Here is a 15,179-nt window from a genome sequence, read left to right as displayed (position 1 = left end):
ATGTGTTTTTGCTAAATAAAAGTGTTAATTTTATCCAAAAAATGAAATATTTCTGACCAATCAAATGTTGGAATGGTAGTGTATTCAGCAATAAGTCACAATGAATTAATAATCATTTCAAAATAGATGTTCCCCTCTTGAAGTCATGATGATTTAGTAAAGTTCCTATAGGAATATACCAAATGGTCACAGAACAGATCTGCCCAAAACACACACATGTTTGCACAAAAATGGAATCCTCATTAACACAGACTCTGCCTGTTTGGCTGGGATATTTGCATACACAATGAACTCTTAAGACACACATATTACCTTAATCATAATAAATATTGGCATGCTTAAATTAGCTGGTTTGTTTACATGTTTGTTTGTGTGTTTCCTTACAGAGGCACTGAACCAGGGTGACGCAGTGGATCTGGATGCTCTGATGGCTGACCTCTGTTCCATCGAGCAGGAGCTCAGCACCATCGGTAAGCCCAGCAGCGCTTCCTCTCGTCTCGGAATGGCCGGCGACCCCAAAGTCCGGCAGAAGCCCCCCGCCGGCCGCAGTCACAGCACTAAGCACACGGGCAGCAGCAGTGGAGGGGCGAGTAGCAGTGGTGGGAGCACCAGCAGCAGTACCCGTGCTTCGCCCGCATCTACGGTCAGAGTGGGCAGCGCCACCAGCAGACCCTCGCTGGCATCCAACTTCTCTCTGGATGACATCACAGCCCAGCTGGAAAAAGCCTCCCAAAGCATGGACGAAGCAGCCAGGCAGAGCTCCACGTCCTTGGGCTCTACGATCTCAGCACCGTACTCTTCCTCCACTGTGAGGCGGCCGCCCTCCCATCACCATCATCATCGCAGGACAGGGTCCGTGGGTACGGTCACAGAGCATGAGGTGCAGTCCTTTGCCCATTCCTCTCGCTCTAGTATTAACTCTGCTTCTGCGTCCAGCATGGACTCGCTGGACATCGATAAACCCAAGTCTGATCAGGACGGGTTACAGGACGGACACGACCAGCCGAGTTCAGAGGTAAACGATGCTTCGTATTGGTCAAATCTCTAATGGAGACATGGTATTCTCTTTGAAGTATTAAAATAAACCAACTAAAATTTAAAAAAGTGTTAAAAGTGTTATTTCTAGACATTCAGTAAAAAAGTCATGCACATTAATAGTCTTATTTTATGAAGTTTCTGTGGACAGTTGTATAATGACACATCTTTTTAGTTATGATAAGTTCTAAAATATTTAATGGGGTAGAAATTGCATACACATATATTTTAAAATCCTTCAGGATTATTCTTTATCTAGTAAATGATGACAAACTGGAAGAAGACTTTGAATATTCTTTAAGTACAGTGGGGGACCTGGGAGAACAAAAGGATTGAGAATATTGATTATTATTGGCATTTGATTATGCTGTCTACCTGTTGCAATAGTCTCTGGAGTGCTTAAACATCTGCCTATGTAGGTTTTGGGATGGAACCGAGTTCGTCAGGCCTCTAGAAGAGCAGATTAAGCATTAAAATGAGCTTAAAAACCAAATAAAAGCTGCTTTTGCCCTCACTGCAGACTTAATTACACAGAAAAGTGATTTTGCAGCAGTTTGGGTTGTATTTATTTGCTGATAGTAGTCTAACTCAAATATTTAAAGGTTTTACTTTCAACTCATTGTTGGTACGGTTAAATAAATGTGGACTTCTCCAATGCATCAGTTATCAGTTACATTTTATTTCTCGAATTAAATGAAAGCCATCATGCACCATTTCATTAAGGCTAGTTCACATTGCCATGTCAACAATTGCCAAATTCTTTTTGGGCGATTAGTATTTTTGTCCCTGTTGCTGTTTGTCTGGGCAGCTTTTGTGAAATGAAACTATTTAAAGCTGTCTGAATGCAGTCAATGAGTTGCATGCTTCCTTTGACTCTGTGGTTGAACAGAGAAGATTGATGTGGAGGGATTTCACTAATCTATCCTTCTATCCCACAGATTTTTACTGACAAACATGATTGACCTACAGATGATTGATGATAGATAAGTGATTCAGTCGTTTGCAAACTTTTGCTAAACCTGGACACCCCGCCCCAACCGCATATATTTTTCCCAAACCCTCCAAAGTCATATCAACAAACCTGAAAATGTACAACACAGTGTTTTGTTATTGGTTTAACTTCTCTGAAGTTTTCTGATTGGATAAAAGGGCCCAGCCAATGAGAGTCTCTTTTCAAGATCAACTGAAATGACAGATACCTATAAAGTACTAAATGCATAATTGTTGAATATTTTAATCATTTAGCAGATTCTTTTGACCTCAATTTCAATATATTAATATTATTACTACTACATTTTATTCATTTAGCATATAATTTAATTACGCACGCTGTTACAAAAATAAAATGCTTATTGCATCTTATATGAAACCAAAGTGATTGATCATAGAGAAATTAATCATATGTTATGTGACATGCAACTGTTTCGATGGGACCATTGCAGTGATTATTGCTCACAATTTTCCCCTATGCTTTCACACTATGAACAATGATTATTTTTTTATTAATCAAAGCACTAATGACTCTTGTCTCCTCTCTCTCTCTCTCTCTCTCTCTCTCTCTCTCTCTCTCTCTCTCTCTCTCTCTCTCTCTCTCTCTCTCTCTCTCTCTCTCTCTCTCTCTCTCTCTCTCTCTCTCTCTCTCTCTCTCTCTCTCTCTCTCTCTCTCTCTCTGCACAAAGCACTCGTATCTGGACAGGGAGACCTCTCTCATTCTGAAAAGCATTGCAGGAAAGCCCTCTCACTTGCTGACCAAGGTGACGCCTTCTTTCCACCTCTGGATGTATTGAGTTTTTCCTAGTGGCTTCCTAACCCCTCTATGCATGCCAGCATGATTTTTTTCTGAATTTTTCCTCCATCAGTTTTCTTTATGCTAAGACATAAGGAAGCTCTTCTAATGAAACAAAGGCGTTGATGATTCCCTCATCTGCACCTAGTCAGTTCAGTAAATCAAAGTTCATTAGATTAATCAGAATAAATGGTTGATGCAAAATGATGTGCATGGATACTTCACATCACATACAATGTTTGTGGTGTTCTATAACAAAACAAGAATGTTCAGGCCTCTATTAACTCAAAAACTCCATTTTTGTATTGTTGGTATAGTCATAGTGCACTACTTTTTATGGCGTATTCACAACAAGTCTGACAAGTAAACAACAGAAATGCAAAAATATTCAGAAAATATTTTTCTGCATAAAATTCTCTTTTAAAAAAAGAGTTTGGACATGTGAATAAATGCCAAAGTCACATGTTGAATTCCAGCCGGATAAAGATGCCAAATGCATAAATGCTAATTTTTTTTTATTTTCACAATGAAAGTATAATATTTCCGAACTCAAATAATTTGGTGTAAAGAGGTTCATGGAGTCATTTTAAATTACTTTCGTGTATGTTTTTCTTGGTGTAAATAGATTTTTAGTTTTTATTATGTTCATTTGCGCATGACATTTACTGAATCAATCCGCTTTATAATTTGTCACATTAGTGAATGTGGTTTAAATCATATAATGATGCATCTGTTCTGAGCCCCTAAAGTGCTTGGAGAGAAGCTGCAAAGATAAAATCTAATGCTTTTGCGTTCGCTTGGAAAATATGTGAAATGAGAGGAAAAATGGTACTTTAATACCTGTCTTTCTTTTGCAAGAGTATGTTAGCAGCAAAGCAAGCAAAGTGCAAGTTTTCTAGGGGGAATGCAAAAGCATTGCAATATCATTTTTACTCAGTCTCATTTTTTCTACCACCATGTCTCCTTAGGGACTGTAGCATCTGAGATATCCTTGTGAAAACAAATTGTTTTGCACTATGACTGTTATCTTACTGGAGAGCATGTTCATGCGTGCATGTTTTGAAATCCGTTTTGAGCTGTCTTAACGGCAGCTATTCAGCACTGCGAAGTGTCCGAATCAAATTATTAAATATGCATGAGGACGCTTAAAGGATTTTGGGGAGCTCATTCCATTTAGTGGTTAAACATTTGGACATCTGAGAAAAAGTATTATACTAGGACATGAGGATGAAAACTGGAAATGGATCATTTATAATTGCTGTTAGATCAGCACCATTGCTTCTGTTATTATGAAAGGAAACTTTGTTTTCGTCACTGCTTATGTAACACAACATCTGTGATAATGACTGTAAGTGATGACTGTGCTCCCTCAGGGTTTGAATGTACCTGTTTTTTTTAGATAGGTACACCCTAAGATCGTTTAGCTGTGGACAGGTGGCAGACGGACCCGCAAGGTAGCGAGTGACATAATGATCAGCACAACAGATGGATTCTAGGTAGAGATTGAGTTTCTTCAGAAACAGCAGTCCCATCACACAGCAGTGTTGTGCTCCCATTAGCAACCAGTGTTTGTTTACACTTTTTTGAGGATTTACCTGCTCAACAAAACATGTTTTGGACAGTTTGCAGGATTTAAGCTTTCTTAGCTTAGATCAGCTCATCCTGTTAAACCGTACTGTGGCGTATCGACCCATGGAAGGCTAAACCGATGCCGTCCACTGTTGATAACCACATTTATAATGTGTTAAACACAACACCAACTCATGGTAACTATATTTTACATTTTGCCGAATCATCTGTGAGAAATTTGTTCACAAAATTTGCTGAAAGTGAAGTTCCACTGTCATTTCTTGTGTTGTTCTTGGCTATTTTGCTGTGGGCACTATCTAAAGTGTGTCAGCTGTGTTGTGGTGGCATTAGCGAGGCTTGGAGTCGGTTGAGATGTTCTGATTGGCTGCAGGAGTTGAGTGAACGTGCCTTTAATCCTCTTTGCACTCGGGAGGTTTCATTACCTAGATTTTCAGTCCTTATTCTGACACTGTCTGCTCATCCCTTGTGAAAAAAACGAAGTACACTTTAGCAGACTTTTAAAAAGAGTACTTATTACAGATAAAATATACTTAAGTGCAAACTGAATGTCATGTTAATGACATATTTACTACAATTAAGTAAATGTATTATAGTTTTAATTGATATTAAATGCAATTAAAAATGCAAGTCTTTTCGATCCATTTGTGGAGGATTTCAGTACATCTGTAATTTCATAATTCTGTTGTCTCTGATAGTTAGTGTACTATTTAAACTGACAAATATGTATGTTAAAAAGAATAGTTTGATGTAGTTTCTATTGAAAATAAAGTGTCATGTATTTAAATATATTTGTAATTACAAATTTGTAATGAGCTGCAATTTCAAATATATTACATATCTAGTTCAGTGATGAAACTGTAGAGGGTATGGGCTGATAGGTGCTTCACATGCAAACTGCAAGCAAACATATTACCACATGACACAAGCTGATTGGCCTCTGCTGATCTTTCAGCCAATGAGATTGCTTGCTCAACATTTAAATAGTCTGGTTCAGTGTTTGCTGTAGACTGGTCCTAGAGCTTCCCTCTACCTCCCCCAGCTCCACCTGCCTAGATCTGCTTCGGAATGTATGTGTCTATTCATGTAGCAGCAGCAGATCTTACGTGCTCACAGTTAGTACATACTTGCTCTGCAGCAGCGTAACAGATACACCAACCACTTGCAACAAATACGTTAACATTGCCATATTTAATAACTTGTTAAATCTATTTTGAGAGTTTTCATGATTTAACTTGAAAAATAATATAAGCACACATACAGTTAAAATTATAATCAATTGCTTTATATGTGCATGTTACATGTTAGTCAACACATCAAAAATAAATGTACTTCACTGCATGATAAAATATGATTATAGTATAATAATTTTAAATGTACTTCAAAGTAGTTTTTTATTGAACTTTTTTTTTAAAAGGTTCACTTTTAAGAAGTACTTAAGTGTATTTAGAAACAGACATGAAAGTGGCCTTTTATATCATTAATATCATTATCTGCAAGTTTTTTTCTACAGTATATATATATTACGTTTTGAAGTAGGGCCTACACTACAAGTCCACATTAAGCACACTTCTTTTGCACAAGGTGGTGGAAATTAATACTCAGTTCTTGTCAAGTTAATTGCTTGACTCTATCATTAAGTAAACAAACTTCTCAGTCTTGTGAAAAAGTATTCAGATTCAGCTGTTATTTGTGACTCACTGTCATACGCACTGTGCCTGCGTCACATAATGTGAAAACATACAGCTTCTGGGTTCATGTCACTCGTCATATCCCTCCTCTCCACTTTTATTAACTTTAAGTCTTCCCTCAGGGGACACACCTGTTCACAGAGATGTCTTTTTCTCTCCTCGTACTACAAAAGCTGCACTTTTCTCCTAATTTCCGAAAAACCTTGGATCCTGTACAAGCCTTGATATTGGAGTAATACAGATAATTGTAGTTTCTGCTGCCAGGTGGTTTGTGATGCAGAATTATGGGTCAGGAGAACAGCTGCTGGCCAGTTTCTGCTGATGCTTTAGCACAAGTTTTTTTTTTTTTTCTTCTTAAACAAAGGGTAATTCTGTTATGGCATTGAGGCCTTGAAATCCAATAGTGGTATCACCATAAGGCAATAATAATATCTGGATTCTGAACATCAGATCAGTCCCCTCTTGTAGATGTGTTGGGAAATGCTTCTTTTGAATATGTGCGTGTCTGTGTCAGCTATGTCCTATTTCCACATGCTGCCTATGAGTCGGTGAGAAAATATACTAACTAAATACTTGATCTTAATCTGATCAAAATAAGCAAGAGTAAATGTAGATGGCTCTGATTATGAATATGATGCTATTTGCATGTTTAATATTCGCATAGCTGCTGTGCTCAGCATTAGTCAGGAGAGGATGTGTACTGTTAAGAGGCTTGAGGGAATGTAATTCCCTCATTTGCCATTTTGTTAGTTAAAATGAGGAGGCATGTGTGTCCAGATTTTAGGATGATTCTGTAGCTGCAGTCAGGTTTTATGTGCCCTTCGTGGCGGTTTTCTCGTGTGTGTTTGTGTTATTCAGTGTGAGAGGATAATACACTGTGATTCGGCACAATCCCAAACCCAGACTAACGCAACTACACACAAACACACACACACAGAAACAGAGGAGGGGAGGGCTTGATAGAAGTGTATCTGACAGTAAAAGGGGAGGGATCATCTCTTTGTTTTAGAGAGACGGAGAGAGAGAGAGAGAGATTAGCCAGTACATGAGAGGTAGTAGAGTGTAGCTAGGTCTGCCCATCCTCCACCTCTCCGCTGGTTGTATTAAATGCATTTTATGATCTTGGGCAGAATAGCTTCTAGGAATCATTAATGCTGTTGGAAAAAATATTCCACTCATCCACTCTTCAGTAATCTCACCGATGACCGTTACGGATTTACATGGACATTAAACTGCTCTGAGAATGGATCTGCACACCGCAGCAATGGCCAGAACAGTCAGGAATAGATGTGGACCAGCATCAGCCTTGCTACAATGGGATATTTTTCTGTTCGACTGGACCTATAAATCTAAATGTGACTGTTGAAAATCAGCTTTCTGTAATCTATTGAGGTGAATCTGTATTAGGGATTGCTAAAGGGCTACTAGATGCAAATGCCAAGAGAAGAGCGCTTAGATTGTATTTTATTTTCCTTTTTTTACTTTGTATAAACTGTTCTTCAAGGTCAAAATAACCCTTTTTACAATGGCGTCTTGCTGGAAAAGTCAGGTAAATGTGAGGATTGTGCACTCTGGGTCTTATAGCTCATCAAATGTCCAAATGTTTAACCATAACAGAAGTCGTGAGGAACCCCACACATCAGTATAATAATTCAGAATGTATTTCTGTTTGGTGACTGTGTTTGTATGTCTTTAGGAGGAACAAGCTGCCAAACAAAAAGCTGAGAAGATCCGAGTAGCTTTGGAGAAGATAAAGGAAGCTCAGGTTAAAAAGGTGAGATGATCAGCGGATTTTTGTTTACATGTAAATAGATCTTAACTGAACTGACACAAGCCCGGTCATTAATATTTCCAGTTTAACAACCTGTACCGCTCATACTTCTGTGCTCTACATTAGTTTTCATATCATCTTCAGCATGTGCAGTGGTGTAGTGTAGAAGTGGGTCAACGCAGTGTAATGCAGCACACTTACACAGCTAAATCAGGCTCTCGTGGGATCTGGGAAATGATTTTATAGCACATACTCGCAGAATTATTCAAGTTATTTGGCTTTAGAGGGGCTGTGTTGCCTTTAGTAGAGTAGAGTAGAATAACCAATCACTACTAGATGACCAATATGTTTTACTGATAGTTTACTTTGGTTAATGGTTCAATAATAATAATAATAATAATTAAATAATAACAATTATTATTATTGATGATGACCATAAAATAATAAAAATGAAATTATTATTAATAATAATGAAAAAATAAGAGTATTTGTTTTATATGATTGTTATTGTTGTTTTCTAATGATTACCCCAAAAAGAAGTCCCCAATTTTTTCACCGAAAGTCACACTTTCTTCTTTGGTTAATGGTTCTTTCATAATAATAATAATAATAATAATTATATATTGATATTTTTATGATTTTAAATATAAATATGATTTATTCTTGTTGTGTAATCATTCATACATAAATGAGAATGATGAGTTAAGTTAATGGAAAAAAATATGCATGAATGAAATAAACAATCAATCAATCAATAGTAATAATAATACAGATTTATTGTTGTTTTCAAATAAAGCAATAAGCCTCAAGAAGCCATGGTTTACAGTGGGTTTTAGAACAGCTATGCATTAAGCATGATGCAGAGCAAATTATACAATTATAGAATTTTGATTTTGCATATAATTTACTGGACAATATAATCAATAATAATCAGTATTAAATGATAGAATTTTGATTTTGCATATAATTTACTGGACAGTATGATCAATAATAATCAGTATTAAATTATAGAATTTAGATTTTGCATATAATTTACTGGACAAATAATCAATAATAATCAATATTTGAAATGGCCTTTAAAAATTATATTGGACTGAATACTAATATTGGACTCTTCTGTGTAGGCATGTATACAAATCGATATAAGTGCAGTCATAAATTGATGTCCTGTGTCATCCTGAGGGTTATGTGCTGTTATCTGATGAGGTGAAACAGGGTTGTGTTGATGCAAACAGCCAAGACCAGATGATCAAGGCAACTTAAACACATTGAGGGGATTAGTGTCTGTGCACGTGCGCCCGCGTGGCCTTACTGTCCCTCAGTGTCTGTTCTCTGAATGTGTGTGTGGGTCAGCAGCAGCCCTGATGGAATGTTTTCTGGGTCAGGTCACTGTCACAGTGCAAAATCTGAGCCTGTGTCTCTTTTAAATGCTGCTCTCTCACAGTGAAATCGCTATAAATACGCTCCTAAAATCCACAGTTAATCCCAAATTTAAAGCTTGTAGAAACTTTACAAGCTGCTGGATTTGCGGTGGTGCTCAGGGAAGAAGCTGTCACTCTCAGATATTGCTCAAAGATATGTGTGTGTATATTTTTGAGCAATGACTGATATTGATTGTTGAGTCAGGTCTGCTGACATGACCGTTAGAAATAACTGGTTGTTCGAAATAAATCAAATTTATCAACAATATCAGCATAAACAGTGAATTCTATGTTTTTTTACGTATCAGATACGAATCATCTGGTCCTTAGCAGATCTTAAAATTAGGTAAATACAACCTCAGATGAACAACAACACATGACCTATTACACAGTGTCATGGTATGTCCGACACAGAAGTATAAATCAGCCTTAAGAGAGCTGTGCATAAACAAATGCCTGATGCAACTTTTTAAGAGGGAGCCAAAATTCCTCCCACAATGATGTGAGAGACTGATAAAGTCATTTAGAAAGTGATTCGTTCAAGTTATTACTGTTAAAGGTGGCTCTACTAGCAACTGAATCATAGGGTGTACTTAGTTTGCCACCCATTGCTTCTTCATTTTGGCTTTACTTTTTTGTTTTTTAAAGAATGACACAGTGTAATGTGTCATGTGTTGTTGATCATCTGAGATTGTATTTTTCTCATTTTAAGACCTGCTAATGACCAGACGATTTTTATTATGTCCTGATATGTAAAACAATTGAATCCAAAAGGGTGTACTTTGTTTTTCACATGATTGTATATGTGGCTTACTTGCGATATTGTGTTTAATGTCGTAGAGAGATAGAGGGGATTCTAATGTGGTTTGTATGTTCACAGGCTTTTTGTTGTTGCTGATATATATATATTTTTTTGTACTATAATGGGGATATGTATGTGGAAGGGTTATTTCATTTAATCTTGTTTGTGTGCTGTTGATGTGGTTGCTGTTTTTCTCAGAGAATGTTTGAATGAGAGAATGTTTGCCTGAAGTGCTTACAAAAGGCCAAATCCCCCAATAAAATGTCAAAGTAGTGGACGAATAGGATGATTCATAGAGCCCTGGTAAAGGTCTTCACAGGTCCTTGGATCCGAAAACCCAAGGTCCAACCCAAGACTCGAGTGGGTTCGGGTGCAGAACTTTCATAAGTGTTGGGTTGAGTCTTATATTAGTCTAATATATTTTATATAAATTTGAGTCTTATAAACTTGGATTTAGTTGGATTGGATTTAGACCCAAATTTAGTTATGTAGATAATTACCTTGAATATTTAGGTAAATAAACTCTAATCATTTTATGGTCAGGTAAAAAAAAAAAACAAAGTGATGAGTGACTGACATTTCAGTACTTGAAGTGCATTTTTGGGAAACGCACATAGAAAAGAAACAAACGTTTGTAACTCTTGCACACAGGAATTTGGCTAGGGGGCTCAGAAACCCCAGTGACGCTCCTGAACATGCATAACTGTTTTCATGTCCTGTCTCTCCCCTCAGTTGGTAATCCGAGTGCACCTATCAGATGAAAGCTCAAAAACTATGATGGTGGATGAGAGACAGACTGTACGTCAGGTGCTGGACAACCTGCTGGACAAATCTCACTGCGGGTATAGCCTGGACTGGTCTCTGGTGGAAATCATCTCTGAACTCCAGACGGGTAAGACCCCTGTGCGGTCCTAATTGTGACTTGTTCTAGCCAAGAACAGCCCAGTAATTGACATGAAAATGGACCAACCATAGGATTGTTTTTATTTTATTTACATGTTTACAGTATATTTGGAATTTTATACTGGTACCACAGTAATAGACCAAATGAAAAAAAACAGTGGCACAAAAATCTCTGCAAAAAGTTTTATATGCTACACCAAATAATTTAGTGGAAAATGTGTAAATCTATACACTACCAATTCAAAAGTTTGGAGTCAGTAAGATTTAAAAAAAAATAATAAATAAATTAATACTGTTTTTTATTTTTATTTTGCATAGATGCATTAAATTGACAATAAGGACATTTGTAGTGTTATTTGTAAGGCTGTTTTTTATGCATCAGTTTCAGCAAAAAAAAATAAGCAGCAGTACTGATTTCAACATTGATTATAATAAGAAATGTTTGAAGAGCATCAAATCAGCATATTAGAATGATTTTTTAAGGAACATGTGACACTGAAAACTGGAGTAATGATGCTGAAAAATCAGATTTGACATCACATGAATAAATTACACTTTAAAATATATTAAAATAGAAAACAGTTATTTTAAAATGTTATAATATTTCATAATATTACTGTTTTTACTGTATTTTTAAGCAAAAAAAAAGTTTTCGCGACCCCAGCCTTTTAAATGGTTGCGTATTTTGTTTCCGTTTAAAAGCTTAACTAACACAACTCTTCAAACAAAGCAGAATGTACAATTTTGCGCGGATATCTTGATTACTTGATGCTAATTGCTAAACAAAACCGTTACATATCATTTTTAGACCCTGTATCATTTATGTATATATTTAAGACCCTTGTAAAGAAGGAAGACTGATAACCTGTGCTTCATCGAATATGTGGCAGGTAGTGGGCATGCTGTGGTATGTTGCGTGGCAGACTTCACTGACTAGTCTGAAGTGTCATCCAAAGAGAGATTGAATCAATAAAGACAAATGAAAAAAGGGATTAAATTCATGTGGTCAGGCTTGCCCCAGATTGAGCGCAACGACAGCTGGATGATAATTCAGCTGCAAACACAAAATCTCTTTCATTTTTCGCTGGTCCTCAAAAACATAACAGTCCTATTTGATTTATTTGATCGGTGCAGATTAGCAGCAAGTATAGATTAGCAAAATCTATGTCTGAAATCCTAATAGGATTATCCCATACAATCATGTGCTGCTTGTGGGATGGGTAGCACTAGACTTGGTACAGTACAGTACTATAATAACTAGTTTCACTAATTTCTGAATAGTAATACTAGAAGTTGTTATTTGAGGCAGTAGAATTGATGGCGGTCAGGAGAGTTGTGGAATGTGTGGAATCAATTTAATATGTTCTATATATATGCATTTTCATTTCTCCATTTTCATAGTAATTAGATTAAGGTAGTCCCATGATTCTCTGCTACATTGATGGAACAAAGAACTATTAACCCTTATTGGTGTATGTATGTGTAATACCTTCTATACGTGACTTGACAAAAATAAATGTGTGACTAATGTAAGGCTGAGACAAAGGGCCTTTACTCAAAGACAGTTGATGATTGTTGGACATGTTGTTCTTGACACATAGAGGAAGTAACAACTAGAGAACGGAGGATGCAACACAGTGTGTTAGTTATGGGATATGTCTCTTCATTTAGAGACTTTAAAGAAGAAAAGATGCCATTCTTTCTTTGTCCCACTCTGCAGGCACTTTGTATGGCTTTATGGCTGTTGACCTTTCCTTGCAAGGGAATACGTAATCTTTAAAGACAATTGGTACATGTTTGTCTCTTATTCGGTAATAGAAAATTGTTTGCCACCACAATTGCATGAGGAAATGTATGTTTTACTGATTTTATGAAAAGTTTTAAATCTCATATGAAAACCTGAATCCCACAACCCGGCAAGTCATGTATTAAAATGTTACTGTGCACTACTGTTCATAAGTTTGGGGTCTGAAAGATTTTTAATGTTTTTGGTTTAAAAAAAAAAGAAAAAAACCTTTCTTACAGCATGTTTACCAAGGCTGCTTTTATTTGATCAAATATACAGTAAAGACTGTAATATTGTAAAATATTATTACAATTCAAAATAACTATTTCCACTTTAATATATTTAATAAATATAAATCAGTTACACTTTCCTTGTTACAGTTTAATTAAACATATAAGTACTTAGTTATATAATTAACAACATGTACTGACTAGAGTTTAGGGTTCGTTGCGTGTAATTATGCACAATTTATAGTAATTACTATAGTAACTACATATAATGTGTAACAAGGACACTGTACAATAAAGTGTTAACCCTGATCCTTCAGAAATAATTATAATATTCTGATTTGGTGCTTAAGAAACATTTGTCACACTGTAGTTTGAGGAACACATATTCACTAATAATTGTGTCTTTTGCCTTAGTAAACTTCTAATTACTGCTTATTAATAGTTACTAAGGTAGTTGTTAAGTAGGTATTGCATAGGGTTAATTAAGGGATGTAGAATATGAAGAGTTCAGATGCAAAAGCCTCTAAATGCCATTTGAAATTTTCTTCTAGAATGATCATTTTTATCAAGCTTGTATATTTAAGTTCAGTAATTTCACTTAAATGGCAATGATAATTACCTATTAATTGTTATTTAAGTGAAATTACTGAACTTAAATATACAAGCTTGATAAAAATCATCATTAAAGAAGAAAATTTCAAATGGCACTTAGAGGCTTTTGCATCTGAACTCTTCATATGGTCATGGAGAATAATATGTGCTTTATAAATATTAATAAATGGAGACACTTAATAGTCAACAATATTATTGATCTGCCTGATGAGAACTGAACTGAGCAGCACGATGACATCACTGTTTCTCCAGAATGGCTATATAAATTTACTAAATTAATACGTTTTTTACAATAAAAATTAACTATCACTGAACTATGATGCTATTTTCTTCTAGAGCTGCTGTATACAGCCAAAACAAACTTATCACTGAAAAACTGCTTTGAATCAATATGTATTGTAAAAAGCGCTATATGAATAAAGGTGACTTGACTTAAACAGTCATTATTCTAAGTAATATGCTAAAAAGCAACTAGTTAATTGTGAGTATTGGTCCACAAACTAAAGTGTTCTTATCATTTTCAATATTGAAAACAGCCGTGCTGCTTAATATTTTATGGAAACTGTGATACTTTTTTTCACAATTCTTGAAACAAATAGAAAGTTCAAAAGAACATCATTTATTTGAAATAGAAATCTTTTATAACATTATAAATATGCTTACTGTCACTTTTGATCAAATTAATGAATGAATCCTTGTTGAATAGAAGTATAGAGTATTTTTGTGAAAAATTTTAATTATTTAAAAAAGAAGTCTTACTGACCCTAAACTTTTAAATGGCAATGTCACTTTCCATTTTAACACAGGTAATGTTTGAGTCTTGAGATTATACTTTCAAACCATGCGTATTTTTATGTTCTTTCACATACATAAAAATACGCATACACTTCCATTGTAAAGGCATTGCTGTAAACCAATGGGGTTTTTTTGTTGGGTTTTTTTCTGAGTGACGAATCAAATTTATTTCCTTGTGTTGTTAATAGAGTTGTATTGAATGTGTGTGTGAGTCACAGGCCTCTTGTGCTGGGCTTCTCTCTATGTATGTAGGTCCTGAGCGATCATGCGTGTGTCCGTAGCCTACATCTCCAGGGCTTCTGTTTTTCCACTCTCTGCTCTTTCAGTGGAAGGAGAAAAGTCAGACAGGGGAAGGCAAGGATATACAGTGGTCATGTGTAGAACATCCACCAGATGGTCAATGCTAAAATCCCTTTAATAGAAAGAGCAAGCAAGGTCTTTTCTAGAGTTATTTTGTGAGTGAGTGCATGTACACACTCATACTCATGAGGAAATAGATAAATACATGTGTTTTCATACATTAAATGTATTTTATGTATATTTTCTGTAAATGTATTTTATTTATGTTTTCTTGAATCTGTTAGATCAGTGATTTCACTCTTTTCTTTTTTTCCATCTTTATTTGTTCATCTCTCTTATATACTGGCAGAGTTTTCTAAACTTCAGAATCTCACGTCTGACAGGATACTTTTCAATGTACATGGCAAACTCAGCATAATGGCCTATATAATATATTATAAAACATCATCTTAATGAAGTT

The 15,179-nt window shown here is 35.7% G+C and overlaps 1 protein-coding gene across 2 annotated transcripts in view; it reads left to right on the top strand.

Annotated features, from left to right (window-relative positions):
- The window catches only part of raph1a (Ras association (RalGDS/AF-6) and pleckstrin homology domains 1a), a 65,300-nt gene that overhangs the window by 39,279 nt on the left and 10,842 nt on the right, over positions 1–15,179 (top strand). The window contains exons 5-8 of one of the 2 annotated variants that reach the window (XM_039683260.2): positions 387–1,015; positions 2,715–2,789; positions 7,796–7,873; positions 10,826–10,985. In XM_039683260.2, coding sequence (XP_039539194.2) covers positions 387–1,015; positions 2,715–2,789; positions 7,796–7,873; positions 10,826–10,985 — 942 coding nt within the window. The remainder of the gene's footprint in view (positions 1–386; positions 1,016–2,714; positions 2,790–7,795; positions 7,874–10,825; positions 10,986–15,179) is intronic. The other variant, XM_039683261.2, reaches the window with a different exon arrangement.

This window comes from Pimephales promelas, chromosome 7, assembly GCF_988280905.1.
Source record: "Pimephales promelas chromosome 7, fPimPro1.hap1.1, whole genome shotgun sequence".
In the NCBI taxonomy this organism is placed as follows: domain Eukaryota; kingdom Metazoa; phylum Chordata; class Actinopteri; order Cypriniformes; family Leuciscidae; genus Pimephales; species Pimephales promelas.
This window is presented reverse-complemented; position numbering and strand designations above follow the sequence as displayed.